Source organism: Scyliorhinus torazame, chromosome 8, assembly GCF_047496885.1.
Source record: "Scyliorhinus torazame isolate Kashiwa2021f chromosome 8, sScyTor2.1, whole genome shotgun sequence".
Taxonomy (NCBI): Eukaryota; Metazoa; Chordata; class Chondrichthyes; order Carcharhiniformes; family Scyliorhinidae; genus Scyliorhinus; species Scyliorhinus torazame.
The window spans coordinates 281,741,084-281,762,317 of NC_092714.1; the positions used below are offsets into that span (position 1 = coordinate 281,741,084).

At 53.1% G+C, this 21,234-nt stretch overlaps 1 protein-coding gene across 1 annotated transcript in view; it reads left to right on the forward strand.

Moving 5' to 3' along the window:
- The window catches only part of fer1l4 (fer-1 like family member 4), a 527,478-nt gene that overhangs the window by 420,017 nt on the left and 86,227 nt on the right, over nt 1-21,234 (forward strand). Inside the window, exons 35-38 of the mRNA XM_072515422.1 lie at nt 4,199-4,309; nt 5,150-5,277; nt 6,017-6,187; nt 15,937-16,091. Coding sequence (XP_072371523.1) covers nt 4,199-4,309; nt 5,150-5,277; nt 6,017-6,187; nt 15,937-16,091 — 565 coding nt within the window. The remainder of the gene's footprint in view (nt 1-4,198; nt 4,310-5,149; nt 5,278-6,016; nt 6,188-15,936; nt 16,092-21,234) is intronic.

Below are 21,234 nucleotides of genomic sequence, written 5' to 3' on the forward strand. Positions count from 1 at the left end.
CGACTGCAAGCCAGTCACAACCAGAAGCAGGCGGTATAGCTGCAGGACAGGACGTTCATTAGGTCCGAGGTCCAGCGTCTCTTGCGGGAGGGTGTCATCGAGACCAGCAATAGCCCCTGGAGAGCTCAGGTGGTCGTCAAGACCAGGGAAAAGTTCCGGATGGTGGTTGATTACAGCCAACCATTAACCGGTAGACGCAACTCGATGCGTACCCCCTTCCCCGGATTGCAGACATGGTAAACCAGATCGTACACTACCGGGTGTTCTCCACGGTGGATCTGAAGTCTGCATACCACCAGCTCCCAATCCACCCGGAGGACCGCCACTACACAGCTTTTGAGGCAGACGGCTGCCTTTTCCATTTCCTCCGGGTCCCCTTTGGCGTCACGAACGGGGTTTTGGTGTTCCAAAGAGCAATGGACCGAATGGTGGACCAGTACTGGCTGCGGGCCACATTTCCGTACTTGGACAATGTCACCATCTGCGGCCATGATCAGCAGGACCACGACGCCAACCTCCACCGATTTCTCCAAACCGCCCAAACCCTCAATCTCACCTGCAACAAGGAGAAATGCGTTTTCCGCATAACCAGACTAGCCATCCTCGGCTACGTCTTGGAGAACGGGGTCCTAGGGCCCGACCCTGACCGTCTGCGCCCCCTCCTGCAACTCCCTCTCCCTCACTGCCCCAAGGCCCTGAAGAGGTGCCTTGGATTCTATTCATACTACGCCCAGTGGGTCCCCAATTATGCGGACAAAGCCCGCCCATGAATCAAGATCACCATCTTTCCACTGGCAACTGAGGCCCGCTAGGCGTTCAGCTGCATCAAGGCGGACATCGCCAAAGCCGCGATGAGCGCGGTGGATGAGTCCGTCCCCTTCCAAGTGGAGAGCGACGCATCAGAGGTCGCTCTTGCCGCTACCCTCAACCAAGCAGGCTGACCGGTAGTGTTCTCTTCACGCACCCTCACCTCCTCTGAAATTCAACATACCTCGGTCGAAAAAGAAGCCCAAGCCATCGTGGAAGCCGTGCGGCGCTGGAGACACTACCTCGCTGGTAGGAGGTTTACCGTCATCACCGACCAACGATTGGTAGCCTTCATGTTCGACAATACGCAGCGGGGCAAAATCAAGAACGATAAGATCTTGAGGTGGAGGATCGAACTCTCCATCTATAACTACGATATAGGATATCGTCCTGGGAAGCTCAACGAGCCCCCAGATGCCCTGTCCCACGGCACATGCGCCAGCGCACAAGATGACCTACTACGGGCTATCCACGATGACCTCTGCCACCCGGGGGTCACCCGGCTCGTCCATTATATCAAGGCCCGCAACCTGCCCTACTCCACCGAGGAGGTCAGAGCTATGACCAGGGACTGCCAAATCTGTGCGGAGTGTAAAACGCACTTCTATCGACTGGATAAGGCCCACCTGGTAAAGGCATCCCGGCCCTTTGAACACCTCAGTATCGATTTCAAAGGGCCCCTCCCCTCCAATAACCGCAATACATATTTCCTCAACATCATAGATGAGTTCTCCCGCTTCCCAATTGCAATCCCCTGCCCCGATATGACCATGTCCACTGTCATTAGAGCCCTGCATAGTGTCTTCACCCTGTTTGGTTTCCCCAGCTATGTCCACAGCGACCGGGGCTCGTCGTTCATGAGCGACGAACTGTGTCAGTACCTGCTCAGTAAGGGCATCGCCTCGAGCAGGACTACCAGTTATAACCCCAGGCGAAACGGGCAGGTGCAGAGGGAGATCGTGACGGTCTGGAAGACCGTCCTACTGACCCTGCGTTCCAGGAATCTCCCAGTTTCTCACTGGCAGGAGGTTCTCCCCGATGCGCTCCACTCTTATCAGGTCCCTCCTTTGCACAGCCACAAACGAGACTCCTCATGACCGCTTGTTTGTTTTCCCTAGGGGAACTACCTCAGGGGCCTCGCTCCCGCCCTGGCTGAAGACACCGGGACCAGTCCTCCTCATAAAACACGTCAGGAGCCATAAGACCGACCCCCTGGTAGAGAGGGTCCAGCTCCTACACTCCAAACTCCAGTATGCTTACGTCGAACACCCCGATGGCTGACAAGATACCATCTCCCACCGGGACCTGGGGCCCGCAGGCTTCACCACCACCATCGCAGCCCCCCCACTATATCCCGCCCAACCTACCATGTCCAGCGCCCCCCACCCCTATATGGCACCCACGCTCCCTCCCGCCCGCCACACCGGCCCACAGGAATGAAGCTCCAGAAGAGACGCTCCCGGAGTCCACGTCTGTGCCCGCACCGGCCCCACTTCCGCTGCCAGCACGGATGAGCCCGACACCCAGACCAGCAGCAACACCAGTGCTTCGGCGATCGCAGCGCACAATCCGTGCGCCGGACCGGCTGAATTTATGAGCCCGTCACCCCTTACGGACTTCATTTTTTTTAACAGGGGGTGAATGTGGTGACTGTATAGTACTAGTAATTCACCAGTGTATTAGTATCATGTTCTGCCATTGTGTTACAGCTATGTTATGTTGTTGACCCTGTGGGCTCCACCTATGGGTCATTGTGTGGCTTCACCCACAGGGGGATATGTTGGGGGCATGTACGGGCTCCGCCCATGGCTCTTCCCCTTGAAAGGAAGTATAAAGAGCAGTTGACCTGTAGGCGGTTCACAGTATTGTACCAGTCGCAGGCAGGCACTGTTCTAAGCTGATTAAAACCTCGGTTTACTTCTACTCGTGTCTTTGAGTGAATTGATGGTCGCATCAGGGGGTCACTGCTGAGGCCTCTGCCCTGAGAGAGGCAGAGAACCAGGGAGGGCTTCAAAGGTCACACTGTAGGTGTTCTTTGGTTGGGGTGAACTGTGCTAATTCCCTGAGGAGTGCCAACACCTAGTGGGCCCCTGACTGAGCTTGGCCACGCCCATCCCTTTGATGATACAGCTGGGGTATGAGGGTGTCCAGAGGGGCCTAGGTGGGCTCCCAGATGACCAGAGTCTCTCTGAGCATTTAAAGGACACAGGCAGCACCCCAAATCCACCGACGTGACCCCAAATCCACCGACGTGACCCCAAATCCACCGACCTGACCCCAAATCCACCGACCTGACCCCAAATCCACCGACCTGACCCCAAATCCACCGACCTGACCCCAAATCCACCGACCTGACCCCAAATCCACCGACCTGACCCCAAATCCACCGACCTGACCCCAAATCCACCGACCTGACCCCAAATCCACCGACCTGACCCCAAATCCACCGACCTGACCCCAAATCCACCGACCTGACCCCAAATCCACCGACCTGACCCCAAATCCACCGACCTGACCCCAAATCCACCGACCTGACCCCAAATCCACCGACCTGACCCCAAATCCACCGACCTGACCCCAAATCCACCGACCTGACCCCAAATCCACCGACCTGACCCCAAATCCACCGACCTGACCCCAAATCCACCGACCTGACCCCAAATCCACCGACCTGACCCCAAATCCACCGACCTGACCCCAAATCCACCGACCTGACCCCAAATCCACCGACCTGACCCCAAATCCACCGACCTGACCCCAAATCCACCGACCTGACCCCAAATCCACCGACCTGACCCCAAATCCACCGACCTGACCCCAAATCCACCGACCTGACCCCAAATCCACCGACCTGACCCCAAATCCACCGACCTGACCCCAAATCCACTGACCTGACCCCAAATCCACTGACCTGACCCCAAATCCACCGACCTGACCCCAAATCCACCGACCTGACCCCAAAACCACCGACCTGACCCCAAATCCACGACCTGACCCCAAATCCACCGACCTGACCCCAAATCCACCGACCTGACCCCAAATCCACCGACCTGACCCCAAATCCACCGACCTGACCCCAAATCCAGCATGGCGTTGGAATCGGTGTCAGGCACAAACTACCGACAATTCTCTGCCCAATCGCCATTCACGTTTCTGGTGTTGCGAAGCGAAGAACATAGCAACATGCGTTAATCAATACTTGTAACTTGTTAAAAGAAGTTCTGTTTCTAATAACCAATCGTTCTGAGGTTACTGAAAGAAGCTTGGTTAAAGATTGCTTTATTTTGGATAACAGGAGAGGAGGCAAATAATTGTCCAAATTTGAACTTTGTGCTGTGCGAAGTGATACTGGGTAATAATCAGAACATTATTGCTCCTATTCTTCCTACAGGGTTCTTTCCGAATCTACCCGAATGATGAAGCAGAGGCTGATTTTAAGATCTTACAGGGAATCCCAAACAACAGACCAATCAAAGTTCTTGTCAGACTTTATGTGGTGAAAGTGAGTAGACTTCTCAAAATTATACAAATATTCCCTCCCACATGTTGGGCTGGAGTGGAATGAGGCCTTTTTCATCTATTTCTGTATAGATTTAATCTAAATCTTAATTTAATCTCAGTTAAAATCTTAATCTATGAAAAAAGGCTAAAGTAACCGGAGTGGAATTTGGTGACACAGCGTCATTTATTTGTGTGGGTGGCTGTTTGGTGGAGACTCTGCTGCCTTCCTCTCCTCACCCTGATTAAGCCGCGGCTGGAAGACCTGCGGACAGCCGCCTCGTCCCATCACCATTCGACGCCCCAGGGACAGTTAATGTCCAGATAGCGGTCTCATCCCGCCACCGCTACTATTAACCTAGCGATGGGTGGGGGGGCCTCTTGCACAATAAGACAATAAGTAAATCTTGTCATGGTTGATTGACATCACCATGGGGGGGAGAGGTCCCTTATCCAACACACTCATGGTGGGGGGGGGGGGGGGGGGGGTAATGCTGACAGCTGCCTTTTCTGCTGTTGCCCCCCCTAAACCTGCATAATGCCATCTCAGCACTCACCTTGGGCTTGCCCATTTAACCAGTCCATTTCCCTGACTGAGGTGGAGGTGGTTTAACAGGAGCCTGACGTCAGGGTATCTGGAACTTTCTATGGGGCAGAGTCTGAAGATGAAATGACAAAGACAGGTAGAATCACTCTCAGTCGCCTTCCTCGAACACAGTGCTCACTGAGCACCCAAGCCTAGAAAGGCTTCGTTCTTGGGCACAAAAGTAAAACAAAAATGGTCCTATCAGTACTTTTGTCAATTTTCTATGAATTTCCAAACTAAATACTCTTTTCCTCCAAGGCAGCTGACCTTGCTCCCAGTGACCCCAATGGAAAGTCCGACCCCTACATTGTGGTTAAAATAGGTGAACAAGTCCAGGACAGTAAGGATCGTTATATCCCCAAACAACTGAATCCTGTCTTTGGAGAGTGAGTATTTAATACTGGTTTTTAATCTGATTCAGTAAAATGCTGAATCAAATGAAATATTTTTGTTGATAAATTTGAGTTTTCTGTGTTATCTTTAATAATAGTTCAGCTCAGGAAAGGGCCTCAGGTTGTCTTCTGGCACTGACCACATGGAAATGGTAAATACACACAGGGTATAAAACAAAACTATTGAAACATTCATCTGGGGGAAAGAATCAGTTCAGTGGAATAATGAATATGGTTATTGACGGGCATCATAAATCTCTTCAGAATAATTCTTAGCGTACACAGTCAGACTTTAAAATATCTCTAAGTCTGCAATATGTTGTGTGCTTTGGATTCTCAAAGAAAGAAATATATTTCAAAGATTTGTTATGAGTTTAATGTTTGAGTTTTGACGTCTCAGAAGCAGTTCCACAGATAAACATACGTCTGATTGTGGTAAAGTGGGTTGTTTATCTGAGAATTAACCAAAAGAGGAAATTGTTCAAGAAAACGCTACCTGATCAATTCGAGATCAATTTCATGAAGCTCAAACTGTAAACCTGCCAGAAAATACATTACTGAATGAAAATAAAACAGATCATATTTTATAATCTTTAAAGGGCTCATTATTTCCACTCGAACGTACACAATCAAGTTGATCCAAGTAATTCCAAATTCTGTAACCTTGAATTCCTTAATTACAATGTGTATGAAATCTTTAATTGATAAATATATTTCTCTTAAATGTTCTCAGAGTGTTTGAAATGACTGTTGCATTTCCGACGGAGACGGAGCTCACTGTTTCAATATTTGATCATGATATGGTTGGAAAGGATGATCTGATTGGAGAAACTAAACTTGACCTGGAGAATCGATACTATAGTAAATACCGAGCTCAGTGTGGACTGCCAACACAATATGACGCGTAAGTATGTTTATAGAACTAACACACCAACCTTCCAACATAAACCAGTTAGATAAATCAGATAAACCAGTTAGATAAATCAGAGCGCTGTATCGATGTCTGACGTGGGAAGACTAGGCTCAGAAAAAAGATGTTTCATTAAATTTTAACATTTCATTTAAGCAAGCCCCTGATAATATTGCACAATCTTTCATTCAGAGGCCACAGTTTTCCATTCACCCTGGCCTGGGCCCCTTGCCTGGGTCTCTGGCCTGGGCCCCTGGTCTGGGCAGACTGATGGTAGACCTCGGCCAGTGAATTGGTAGCTTGCCCACCTTCATCGGGCTTGTTCACCAACTATGACGCATGAATAAGATTGAATATATTTAATATACATTGAATATTTCATAACAAGTTATAGAAAATGCTTAATCATTTATATATTAATAGAAATATCAACTTTAAGTGTAAACAAAATAAATATTTACTTTTGATTAGACATGGGGAACGCACGGCTCTCTCAGTCAGTGTTGTGCGTAATCAGCACGCACCTCTCTTCACTCATTGGACAGAGCCCCGCTGTAGCTTTTCTCCTGAAAGTCCATTTCACCCCCTTTGACTGTGAGCAGCCTCTAGCTTCACAGCTGAAGGCTATTTCAAATGAGGGATTAACAGAGAGATAGGGCAGCACTTGTGCCACATCCTCTAGGACATGGCACCCTGTGGAGGCAGAGGACACCTATTCCCGAGGCTGTGAAGGTCACGGCAGTCCTACATTTCAACGTCACCAGGTCATTCCAGGGCTCAAGTGAAGACCTGTGTCGTATTTTACAGTCATCAGCTCATAGGCACATCCTGAAGGTGCTCTTTACGCCCGTGCATCTGACTGTATCACCTTCCACCTGGATCAGGCCCAGCAAGACGCCCGCGCTGCCGGATTTGCCACTATTGCCGGGATGCCCCAGGTCCAGTGAGTAATGTATGGCCGCATGTCACCATCCACGCACCGGGGCATTAGAGCATGCCATGTGCCCGATATTAACAGGGAGGGGTTCCACTCCCTGAATGTTCAGATTGTGCTCAACACTACCTCCAAATCATGCACATGTGTGCCTGCTACACGGGGACCGTGCATGACAGCTACATCCTGGGGCACTGAGATCCCCAGTGTCTTCGAGGACCACCCCAGGATTACGGGTTGTCTCATGGGGATCAAGGGGTACCCACTGAGGTCATGGCTGATGACACTGGTGTGGAGACCCGTTATAATGAGGCCCACGCTGACAACCGTGCTGTCATTGAATGTTGCATTGCCTGCTGAAAATGCAGCTCTGATGCCTGGATGTTCTGTCGGGTGTGATAAACCCGACAGAACATATATTGTATGTATTACGGCACTGCACGTGTATTACAAGTACTACAGTAAATCCCTACCTGCTGGCTCCGCCCAGTAGGCGGGGTATAAAAGTGTGTGCTCTCCGGTGCTGCAGCCATTCTGGTTCCAGCTACAGGAGGCACAACATTTTGTGCAATAAAGCCTCGATTGTTTCACCATTCTCGTCTCGTGGTAATTGATGGTACATCATCGGGGTTGTACAGTACAGACCCCAGAGGGTCACCCGCTTTGTGGCGATCTGCTGTGCCTTCGTCATCTGGATGCCCCCCGACCAGGCTGGTCACGTGGAATGTTCGGAGACCTGAGTGGGCCAGTCAAATGGGCCCGTGTGTTCGCGCACTTGCGGGAACTGAAGGCGGACGTGGCTATGTTACAGGAGACACATTTAAAGTAGGGATTTGGGAGGCCAAGGAGTAAAGAGTTTTCATTCTACTCCCATGTGAACAAGGTGTATTCCTGGATACATTTTCTTTTTTTTTAAAATATGTTTATTCAAAGTTTTTTCCAACAAAAATTTTCAACCAATTAAACCCCCCCCTCCCACCCCCCCCCCCCCCCACCCCCCCCCCACCCCCCACCCCCGTAACAGAAAAGAAAAAGGGAAGGAGCAGAACAAAACATAAACATAACAATCCAACAGAATACAGAACTTGTACAGTGGGTTCCTCCCGCACATATTGACTCTCCCCTATGTTTATGTTTTTCCTTTTTCAAGTGCCCCTAGGAAAGCCCTCTTCCCCGCCCACCCATATACCCCCCTCCCCCCCCGGAAGAGACCCCCCCCCCCCCCCCCCCCCCCCCCAAGGTTGCTGCTGCTGCTGACCGACCTCCTTCTAACGCTCCGCAAGATAGTCTAGGAACGGTTGCCACCGCCTGTAGAACCCCTGCGCAGACCCTCTCAAGGCAAACTTTATCCTCTCCAACTTGATGAACCCTGCCATGTTATTTATCCAGGCATTCACACTGGGGGGCTTCGCGTCCTTCCATAATAGCAAGATCCTCCGCCGGGCTACCAGGGACGCAAAGGCCAGGGTACCGGCCTCTTTCGCCTCCTGCACTCCCGGCTCGTCCGCCACCCCAGATAGTGCCAGCCCCCAACTTGGCTTGACCTGGACTTTCACCACCTTAGACATAGTCCTCGCGAAACCCCTCCAGAACCCATCCTGTGCCGGGCACGATCAGAACATGTGGGCGTGATTCGCCGGGCTTCCCGAGCACCTCCCACATCTGTCCTCCACCCCAAAGAACCTACTCAGCTTCGCCCCCGTCATATGCGCTCTGTGAATAACCTTAAACTGTATCAGGCTAAGCCTGGCACACGAGGAAGAGGAATTAACCCTACTCAGGTCATCAGCCCACAAACCGTCTTCAATCTCCTCCCCCAACTCCTCCTCCCATTTGCCCTTCAGCTCCTCTACCGAAGCCTCCTCCTCTTCTTTCATCTCCTGATATATCGGCGAAACCTTGCCTTCTCCGACCCATACACCCAAAATCACCCTGTCCTGAATCCCCTGTGCCGGGAGCAACGGGAATTCCCCCACCTGCCGCCTCACAAACGCCCTCACCTGCATGTACCTGAACGTATTTCCCGGGGGTATCCCAAACTTCTCCTCCAGCGCCCCTAGGCTCGCAAACGTCCCGTCTATAAACAGGTCCCCCATCCTTCTGATCCCTGCCCGATACCAGCTCTGAAATCCCCCGTCCATCCTTCCTGGGGCAAACCGATGGTTATCTCTGATCGGGGACCACACCGAGGCTCCCATCTCACCCCTGTGTCGTCTCCACTGCCCCCAGATCTTTACCGTTGCCGCCACCACCGGACTCGTGGTGTACCTTGTCGGCGAGAGCGGCAGCGGTGCCGTCACCAGCGCCCTCAGGCTTGTTCGTTTGCAGGGTGCCATCGCCAACCTCTTCCATGCCGCCCCCTCTCCCTCTATTACCCACTTACGGATCATCGCCACGTTGGCTGCCCAATAGTAGCCACCCAGATTCGGCAACGCCAGCCCTCCTCTGTCCATACTACGCTCCAGAAACCCCCTCCTTACCCTCGGGGTCTTGTTTGCCCACACAAAACCCATGATGCTCCTACCTACCCGCTTAAAAAAGGCCTTGGTGATCATAATAGGAAGGCACTGGAACACAAAAAGAAACCTCAGGAGGACCATCATTTTAATCGACTGTACCCTGCCCGCTAGCGAGAGTGGCAACACATCCCATCTTTTGAAGTGCTCCTTCATCTGCTCCACCAGCCGCGTCAAATTAAGTTTGTGCAGGGCCCCCCAACTCCTAGCTACCTGGATCCCCAAGTACCGAAAACTCCTTTCCGCCCTCCTCAACGGGAGGTCGTCTATCCCTCTTCCCTGGTCCCCTGGATGCACCACGAAGAGCTCACTTTTCCCTACATTGAGTTTATAGCCCGAGAAGTCCCCAAACTCCCTTAGGATCTGCATGACCTCCACCATCCCCTCCACTGGATCTGCCATATACAGCAACAGGTCGTCCACGTACAGCGACACCCGATGCTCCTCTCCCCCTCGGACCACCCCCCTCCATTTCCTGGACTCCCTTAATGCCATGGCCAAAGGCTCAATTGCTAATGCAAACAACAGGGGGGACAGGGGGCACCCCTGCTTCGTCCCTCGATACAGCCGAAAATACTCCAACCTCCGCCGATTCGTAACCACACTCACCACCGGGGCTCTATATAAGAGCTTAACCCAACTGATAAACCCCTCCCCAAACTGAAACCTCCGCAGCACTTCCCAGAGATACTCCCACTCCACTCGGCCAAAGGCCTTCTCCGCGTCTATAGCTGCCACGATCTCCGCCTCTCCCTCCACCGATGGCATCATAATCACGTTTAGGAGCCTCCACACATTGGTGTTTAGCTGCCTGCCCTTTACAAATCCCGTCTGGTCCTCATGAATCACCCCCGGGACACAATCCTCAATCCTCGTAGCCAGCACTTTTGCCAGCAACTTAGCATCCACATTAAGGAGCGAAATCGGCCGATACGACCCACATTGCAGTGGGTCCTTGTCCCGCTTCAGGATCCGAGAAATCAACGCCCCGAACATTGTCGGGGGCAGGGTCCCCCCCTCCCTTGCCTCATTGAAAGTCCTCACCAGCAACGGGGCTAACAGGTCCGCATACTTCCTGTAAAACTCAACCGGGAACCCATCTGGTCCCGGGGCCTTCCCCGCCTGCATGCTCCCCAATCCTTTAATCAGCTCCTCCAACCCAATTGGCACCCCCAAACCAGCCACCTCCTGCTCCTCCACCCTCGGGAACCTCAGTTGATCCAGAAATCATCGCATCCCCTCTTCCCCGCTGGGGGCTGAGATCTGTACAGCTCCTCATAAAAGGCCTTAAATGCCTCATTTACTTTCACCGCACTCCGCACCGTAGTTCCCCGTCCATCCTTGACTCCACCTATCTCCCTCGCTGCCATCCTCTTACGGAGCTGATGTGCCAGCATCCGGCTCGCCTTCTCCCTATACTCGTACGTCGCCCCCTGTGCTTTCCTCCACTGTGCCTCTGCCTTCCCTGTGGTCAACAGGTCGTATTCCATCTGGAGACTTCGCCTCTCCCTAAGTAGCCCCTCCAGGGGCCCTGCCAGCGGGAGACTGGGAGATTTCTGGACCGTAGGGCAAGCAGGACGGTCTTCCAGACCGTTCCGTTCTCCCTCTCTACCTGACCGTTTCCCCGGGGGTTGTAACTGGTCGTCCTGCTCGAGGCAATGCCTTTGCTGAGCAAGAATTGACACAGTTTGTCGCTCATGAAGGAGGACCCCCTATCGCTATGTATGTAGGCGGGGAAACCGAACAGTGTAAAGATGGTGCAGAGGGCTTTAATGATCGTGGCCGCGGTCATGTCGGGGCAGGGGATGGCGAATGGGAACCGGGAGTACCCGTCAACCCCATTCAGGAAGTACGTGTTGCGGTCGGTGGAGGGGAGGGGCCCTTTGAAGTCCAGACTGAGGCGTTCAAAGGGGCGGGAAGCCTTTATTAGGTGCGCTTTATCTGGCCTGTAGAAGTGCGGCTTGCACTCTGCGCAGATTTGGCAGTTCCTGGTGGCTGTTCTGACCTCCTCGATGGAGTAGAGCAGATTGCGGGTCTTCACGAAGTGATAGAACCGAGTGACCCCCGGGTGGCAGAGGTCCTCGTGGAGGGCTCGGAGGCGGTCCACTTGTGCGTTGGCACATGTGCCGCGGGATAGGGCATCGGACGGCTCGTTCAGCTTTCCGGGACGATACAAGATCTCATATTTGTAGGTGGAGAGTTCGATCCTCCACCGCAAGATTTTGTCGTTCTTGATCTTGCCCCGCTGTGCATTATCGAACATGAAGGCAACCGACTGTTGGTCCGTGAGGAGAGTGAATCTCCTGCCGGCCAGATAATGCCTCCAATGTCGCACAGCTTCCACTATGGGCCTCCTTTTCCACTGAGGAGTGGCGGATTTCTGAAGCGTGGAGGGTGCTTGAGAAAAAGGCCACGGGTCTGCCCGCTTGGTTGAGGGTGGCCGCCAGAGCTACGTCGGTGCGTCACCCTCGACTTGGAAGGGGAGGGATTCGTCGATCGCGTGCATCGTGGCCTTTGCAATATCTGCTTTGATGCGGTTGAAGGCCTGGCGGGCCTCTGTCGACAGGGGAAAGATAGTGGACTGAATTAGCGGACGGGCCTTGTCCGTGTATTTGGGGACCCACTGGGCGTAATAAGAGAAAAAGCCCAGGCAGCGTTTCAGGGCCTTGGAGCAGTGAGGGAGGGGGGACTCCATGAGGGGGCACATGCGTTCAGGGTCTGGGCCTATAACTCCATTTCGCACTACAGAGCCGAGGATGGCTAGACGGTCGGTGCTAAACACGCATTTCTCCCTGCTGTATGCGAGATTCAGGGCGTTTGCTGTCTGGAGGAATTTGCAGAGGTTGGCGTTGTGGTCCTGCTGGTCGTGGCCGCAGATGGTGACGTTATCGAGGTACGGAAACGTGGCCCGCAAACCGTACCAGTCAACCATTCGGTCCATCTCCTGTTGGAAGACCGAGACTCCATTAGTGACGCCGAATGGAACCCTTAAGAAGTGATAGAGCCGCCCATCTGCTTCAAAAGCAGTGTATTTGCGGTCGCTCGGGTGGATGGAGGGCTGGTGATAGGCGGACTTAAGGTCCACCGTGGAAAAGACCTTACTGTGCAATCCGATTGACCATGTCGGATATGCGGAGGAGAGGGTTCGCATCCAGCTGCGTGTACCTATTGATGGTTTGACTATAGTCTATGACCATCCTCTGCTTCTCCCCGGTCTTTACAACCACCACCTGAGCTCTCCAGGGACTGTTGCTGGCCTGGATTATGCCTTCCCTCAGCAGCCGCTGGACTTCTGACCGGATAAATGTTCGGTCCTGGGCGTTGTACCGTCTGCTCCTGGCGGCGACGGGTTTGCAATCCGGGGTGAGGTTCATAAACAGGGAAGGCAGGTCGACCTTGAGGGTCGCGAGGCCGCAGATAGTAAGTGGGGGTATAGGGCCGCCGAATTTAAACGTTAAACTCTGGAGGTTGCACTGAAAATCCAACCCCAGGAGTGTGGCAGCGCAGAGGTGGGGAAGGACGTAAAGCCGGTAGTTCTTGAACTCCCTCCCCTGCACCATAAGGTTCGTGATGCAGAACCCTTTGATCTTTACAGAATGGGACCTTGCTGCCAGGAATATCTTTTGATTACTCGGGTGGATCGGAAGGGAACAACGTCTTACCGTATCGGGATGTATAAAACTCTCCATGCTCCCAGAGTCGATCAGGCAGGGCATCTCGTACCCGTTTATGAATACCGTCGTTGTTGCCGTTTGGAGCGTTCGGGGCCGCGACTGGTCCAGGGTCACCAAAGCCAGTCGCTGTTGCTGCATCGGGCCGTTTTCCTCAGGCGCCGTGGGGCCATCCATTCCGGGGTCCTTAGCCGTCAGCCAAGATGGCGGCGTCCACGGGTCTCACACGGTCAGAGGTGGACAAGGTGGCGCCGCCCATTGATTGTACATAGTTGTGGGAGCACAAAATGGCGGCGCCCATCCCTCCCGCATGGAGTCCGGGACCCAAGATGGCGGCGCCCGTTGGCCGCACATCGATCGTTGGGGAGGTTGAGGTTGGGGTCCTGGTTCTCCCCCGGAGATTGCGGCGAAAACCCGGGCCTGGCACACTGCTACAAAGTGCCCCTTTTTGCCACACCCTTTGCAGAGGGCTGAGCGGGCCGGGCAGCGCAGTCGGGGGTGTTTCGTTTGCCCGTAAAAGTAGCAGCAGGGCCCACCCGGATGGTCTGGCGCTCTGGCAGCACAGGCCTGTGGGGGGATGGAGGGTGCCGGGGGGGGGCGGTTGCGGCGGGGGTCCACGGTGCCCAAGGGGCTGCCACGCGGTCGGGGGCGTAGGCACGGGCGTTCTGTGATGCCACATCGAGCGAGGCAGCGAGGGCCCATGCCTCCTTGAGGCCTAGTGAGTCTCTTTCCAGCAATCGCTGGCGAATTTGGGGCGAGAGCATACCTGCCACGAAAGCATCCCGAATTAGTAGCTCCGTACGTTCATTAGCCGAAACCGGTGGGCAGTTGCAATTTCTCCCCAGTATTAACAGCACACTGTCGAATTCGCCCAGCGATTCCATGGGGATATGCCGTCTCGTCGCGAGCTGGTGGTGTGCGTAGACCTGGTTGACGGGCCGAACGTAGATTCCTCTCAGCATGGCGAGCGCCACCTGGAAATCGTCCACGTCCTCTATGAGAGTGTAGATTTCCGGGCTCACCCTGGATTGCAGGACCTGCATTTTCTGGTCCTCTGTAGGTACGCAGGTGGCCGTTCGGAGGTATCCTTCAAAACACGCTAACCAGTGTTTAAAAGTGGCCGCTGAGTTTGCCGCGTGGGGGCTGATTCGCAGACACTCCGGAGTGATTCGGAGCTCCATGTTCTTTAAAGTTTGCGTAATAAATTGTAGCACAATCAATCATTCACGAGATGAGATGAGATGGGAGTCAATCGATGGCTTTATTACGCAGACTTGTTCCCCAGCAGCACAGTTACAGAACGCGGCTGCTGGGAGAGCCCGGGCTATTATACTCCGGCTTACTGGGTGGAGCCAGTAGGCGGCTGATCCAATTGGGACCCAGCGTCTATCCACCAATAGCCTCTCGGCATCATAGGGTACCGTAATACCCCTAATGCATACCACCACACTTCCAAACTCCAACACAGTAATCTCTCAAACCCAAAAGCAGCAAATCCCAACCAATCACCACACAGCCCTAAACCACCCCTTCTCAAACCAAGAAGAGATCTGTATTTGAGACCTGTTCTCCAGCTCCTCCACTTTGGCTCGCAGCCCTTTGTTACTCTGCATCACCCTCCACAGCTCCTTACCCATCGAGCTGAGCTGCAACAATACCTCCCCTACCCCCTTCAACACCTCTCCTTGCTCCCACACCGCCATCGACGTCTTTCCCAGAGCCTTCATCGGGGCAAGGGCTTCCTCCACCCACTCCTTGAGCGAGGTCATCATCCCCTTGTGATGCCGGTCTATGTGCTTGGAAAGAGCCACTCAAACTCCCGGCCATCACCTCGGCCAGTGTATCCACCGTAATGGCTGCGGTCCCACTCGGCGAGGCTGTTCCTGCCATATTACCTTCCGCTGAACTCCCCAGCAAACCCGCCGGCGGACTTCTCTCGTCCCCTTTTTCCGGGTTTTCCACCTCTTTCGGTTGCCTCAGACTTTCCATTAAATAATCCCCAAAATTTTCCCCAAAAACTGTGTGCGAAAGGCCCAAAACCAAAAGCTCAGCAGGAGCCACCCAATGTGCCACCTCCATGTGCATGTCACCACCAACATCCGCCAATCTTTTCAATAATAATCCATTCTATCAATTTACAATTTATAATTTAACCCAGATACAAAACAATCACCTGGTTTATGACTGCCTTTTAATACATCAATATACAGTTAATGAAGAAAAGTTAGAGAATATGAAATGGTTATTGGAGTTTAAAATATCTTCCTTGTCAGGATAAAAGTGATTGATTTTTTTTTTTAAAATTTGGCTACTCAGGGCCTACCAAGAGTATTTAATTTAGACAATTAACAGGGATCGTCATCTTGTCAGTTTGAGCGAAAGACGTGCTTGTTAGGTGAAATGGACATTCTGAATTCTCCGTCCGTGTACCCGACCAGGAGTCGGAATGTGGCGACTTGGGGATTTTCACAGTGACTTCATTGCCGTGTATGTAAGCCTACTTGTGACAATAAAGATTATTATTATTATTATGGTTTCAGGCTGAGTACCAAATGTGACCAATTGTGAAATATGTTTTTCAGCCAAATGGTTTAATTGTGTCTTTTGCTGTCTGATTTGTAGTCAAGGTTACAATGCATGGCGTGACTCTCTGAAGCCCACCCAGATCTTAACAAAACTTTGTAAAGATTTACAATTATCAGAGCCCGAGTACAGGGAGGGGGAAGTGAAAGTCAACAACAAAATATTCAAGATGCCCAGTGACCGACAACCAATGGGTAAGAAGTGTTCCTGTTTGGATTCTTTTTCACTTTCATGAATTTTAAGATAATTTCACATGACTCATAGAATAGAATCACATCATGGAATTGCTACAATGCAGAAGGAAGCCATTCGGCCCATCGAGTCTGCACCAACCCTCTGACTGAGCACCCCCCTCAGCCCACTCCCCCGCCTTAGCCCCATAACCTCACCTGTTCACCCCTGGACACTAAGGGGAAATTTATCATGGCCAATCCACCTAATCTGCACATCTTTGGATTGTGGAAGAAAACCGGAGCACCCGGAGGAAACCCACGCAAGCATGGGGAGAAAGTGAAAACTCCACACAGACAGTCACCCAAGGCCGGAGTGGAGCCCAGGACCCTGGAGCTGTGAGGCAGCAGTGTTCACCCAGATCCTTGGCTTGTGAGGTAAAATGAGAGGGTAAATTATCTAAATGGGGAGAGACCTCCGGGTGCTCCATTGCAGAGGGATCTGGGTGGGGGTCCTCGTTCCTGAGTCACAGAAAACTAGAATGCAGGTACAGCAGGTAATAAAGTGAAAATGAATGGAATATTGGCATTTATAGCAAAAGGAATAGAGTATAACGGTAACGAAGTGTTGCAACTATACACGGCATTGGTAAGACCGCACCTGGAGTACTGTGCACAGTTTTGGTCCCCTTATTTGAGGAAAGATTTCATAGAATTTACAGCGCAGAAGGAGGCCATTCAGCCCATCGAGTCTGCACAGGCTCTTGTAAAGAGCACCCTACCAAGATCCACACCTCCACCCTATCCCCATAACCCAGTAACCCCACCCAACACTAAGGGCAATTTTGGACACTAAGGGCAATTTATCATGGCCAATCCACCTAAGATGTCGTGGCATTGGAGGCCGTTCAGCGGGGGTTCACTTTAAACTCCATTTGCCATTTCTCTGCCCAAACCTCCAACCTATCGATGTCCTGCTGAGGTGGCAAATTTAAAACGGAGTTGAGGAGACACTACTTCTCCCAAAGGGTTGTGAATCCATGGAATTCGCAGCCCCAGAGTGCAGTGGATGCTGGGACAGAATAAATTTAAGGAGGAGTTGGGCAGATTTTTAATTGGTAATGGTTATGGAGATCGGGCAGGACGATGGAGTTCAGGCCAGGATGGGATCAGCCAGGATCGAATTGCAGAGCAGACTCGATGGGCCGAATGGCCTAATTCTGCTCCTTGAATTTATGAACTTTAGTAAAGTAAGGGGAAGTCCACCGCAACCCCCCCACTGCCACCCCCCCCACCCACCGCCACCCCCCCAGCACCCCAACTACCGCCACCCCCACCACCCCCACCCCCCCGCCACCGCCACCCCCACCACCACCCCCCTGCCACCCCCCCCACCACCACCCCCCACCACCACCCCCCACCACCACCCCCCACCACAACCCCCCCACCACCCCCACCACCACCACCCCCCACCGCCACCCACCGCCATCTCCCCAACCCCCCGCCACCGCCACCGCCACCCCCACTGCCACCCCCCACCACCCCCAACCCCACCGTCACCCCCCCCACCGCCAACCCCCCCCGCCACCGCCACCCCCCGACCACCCCAACCCCCACCCCCCCACCACACCCACCCCCCACCATCACCCCCCCTACCCCCCACCACCACCCCCCACCCACCGCCATCCCCCCCAACCCCAGCCACCGCCACCCCCTGACCACCCCAACCACCACCCCCCCACCACGTCCACCCCCCACCGCCACCCCCCGACCACCCCAACCACCACCCCCCCACCACACCCACCCCCCACCGTCACCCCCCCTACCCCCAACCCCCACCCCCCCACCACACCCACCCCCCACCATCACCCCCCCTACCCCCCACCACCACCCCCCACCCACCGCCATCCCCCCCAACCCCAGCCACCGCCACCCCCTGACCACCCCAACCACCACCCCCCCACCACGTCCACCCCCCACCGTCACCCCCCCTACCCCCAACCACCACCCCCCCACCCACCGCCACCCCCCCGCCACCGCCACCCCCCCCACCACCCCAACCACCACCCTCACCGCCCCCCCACCACTGAGTACCATTGATTGAAAATTGCAAAGGTCACTCCATGAAGTGAGAAGGAGAAAGAAACCAAGAAACTACAGATCTGTCCGTTCATATCAAAGGTTGTGAAGTTAATTAAATCTTTTGTCAGGACAGAGTGATGAATCAGGTGGATAGGTATCAGCCAATCAGAGAGTTAGTAGGTATTGTGAATGAGTAGGTCATCGTTTGGTTTTTTGAAGAGATTGCTAACATGACGAATAACACATTGTCTATTCTAATTCTCTTCCTCCACCCACATACTTTCTATTGGTAAACACAAATATAGACTTGCAGAGCATGTTTGAAAAGATTCCACATGAAAGATTATTAGCAAAAACAAACCACAGTGTTTCTTAAATTTAGGAATGTCCAGTCTGTGTGGTGGGGAGAGGACTGAAATGTATTTTTAGGGTTAGGGGATGTGAGACTCTATACTCCCAGATATGGAAACATAGAAAACAGGTGCAGCAGGAGGCCATTCGGCCCGTCGCGCCTTTACCGCCATTCAATATGATCATGGCTGATCATGCAAATTCAGTATCCCACTCCCGCTTTCCCTCCATACCCATTGATCCCTTTAGCTGCAAGGACCATGTCCAGCTCCCTCTTGAATATATTCAACGAACCGGCCCCAACAGCTTTCTGGGGTGGAGAATTCCACAAGTTTTCAACTCTCTGAGAGAAATTCTTCCTCATCTCAGTTCAGAATGACTTACCGCTTATTCTTAGGCTGTGACCCCTAGTTCTGGATGTCCCCAATATGTTTCTATGAGATCCCCTCTCATTCTTCTAAACTCCAGTGAGTACAAGCCCAGTCGATCCAGTTTTTCTTCATATGTCAGCCCTGACATCCCGGGAATTAGTCTGGTGAACCTTCGCTGGACACCCTCAATAGCAAGAATGTCCTTCCTCAAACTAGGAGACCAAAACTGCCACAATACTCATGGTGTGGCCTCACCAAGGCCCCTTTTAACTTCAGCAAGACATCCCGACTCCTACACTCAAATCCTCTCGCTGTGAAGGCCAACATGCCATTAGCTTTCCTCACCGCCTGCTGTACCTGCATGCCACCCTTCAGCGACTGTCCCACCATCACACCCAGGTCTTGTTGCACTTCCCCTTTTCCTAAAATGCCACCATTCAGATAATAATCTGCCTTCCTGTTTTTGCCACCAAAGTGGACAACGTCACATTTACCCACATTATATTGCATTTGCCAAGTATTTGCCCACTCAGCCAGCCTGTCCAAGTCACCCTGCAGCCTCTTAGCATCGTCCTCACAGCACGCACTGGCATCCAGCATAGTGCCGTCTGCAAATTTGGAGATATTGCAATTCCTTCATCCAAATTATTAATGTATATTGTGAACAGCTGGGGCCCCAGCACTGAACCCTCCGGTACCCCACTAGTCACTCTGAAAAGGACTTGTTTATTCCCACTCTCTGCTTCCTGTCTGCCAACCAGTTCTCTATCCATATCAATACATTATTTCCAATACCATGAGCTTTAATGTTGCTCACTAATCTCTTTTGTGGGACCTTGTCAAAAGCCTTTTGAAAGTCCAGATACACAACATCCACTGTTCACCCTTGTCCACTCTACTGGTCACATCCTCAAAAAGTTCCATAAGATTTGTCAAGCATGATTTCTCTTTAGAGAATCCAAGCTGACTTGGATCGATCCTGTCCCCACTTTCCAAATGCTCAGTTATTTCATTCTTTATAATTGACTCCAGCATTTTCCCCACCACCGATGTCAGGCTAACCGGTCTAGAATTCCCTGTTTTCTCTCTCCCTCCTTTTTTCAAAAGTGGTGTTACAACAACTACCTTCCAATCCATTGGAACTCTTCCGGAGTCTATAGAATGCTTAAGTTTTGTAATGAGGGACCACGAAGGCTAGTGAAAATAGTGCTATAGTAGGAGAAATAAATGGATTTCTCTGGTAAGGGTATCAGAGGTGAGAAGCTAAGGTGGATAAATTGAGTTTGGGGGCGGGATTCTCCGACGCCCCGCCAGATCAGAGAATCCCTGGGGGGAGGGGGAGGCGGCGCGAATCTCACCCAGCCGCTGCGACGCTGGCTGCCGTATTCTCCGGTGCTGGTTTTCGGGCGGGGGCTGGGTTTACGCCGCGCCGGTCGGGGGCGTTGGCAGCGCCCCCCCCCCCGGCAATTCTCCGGGCCCCGATGGGCCGAGAAGCCATCGTTTCCTGGCCAGTCCCGCCGGCGTAAAATGGACATGGTCCATCACGGCGGGACCTGGCTTGTCGGCCGGCTAGGTGAGTCCTCGGGGGGGGGGGAAACGGGGAGAACCCGGCCCCAGGGGGGCCCCCACGGTGGCCTTGCCCGCGATCGGGCCCCACCGATCTGCAGGCGGGCCTGTACCGTGGGGGCACTCTTTCCTTCCGCGCCGGCCTCTGTAGGACTCCGCCATGGCCGCCGCGCAGAAGAAGCCTCCTGCGCATGTGCAGGAAACACGCCGGCCGGTTTGTGCATGCGCGGAACCATGCTGGCGGTTCTGAGCATGTGCTAACTTGCGCCGGCCATTCGCCGCCGGTTGGCACGGCGCCAACTCCTCTGGTGCCGGCCTAGCCCTCAGAAATGCGGAGGATTCCGCACCTTCCGGTCAGCCCGACGCCGGAGTGGTTCGCACCACTCTTGGCACCGGTGTCGGGCCATCCGGCCAGTTGCGGGAGAACCCCGCCAAAAGTATCGGCCATCCAAAATCTAATCGAATAACCAAACTGGTTGAAATGGCTGCATTCCCCCTCCTGTTCCGAAGTGCTGTACATTTCATTTGTCTAAGGTCCTAACATGTTGACATAGATAGTGATGCTGCATCACACTTCAGGATCATCGTGCTATGTTGGCGGCTGCTTGGTTGAGTGCAGGATATATGGATAACAATACCATTGTGTATTGTTCCGGAGCAGCCATTGAATTAGAGCTCTTGTCTTGTGTCTGGAGAAGGATGGAATGTACTTTAAATTTTCCCCTTAGGGTTAACTACATCCTCCCCCCCCCCCCCCCCCACACGCACCCCATCCTGAACCCCCCCCCCCCCCCCCA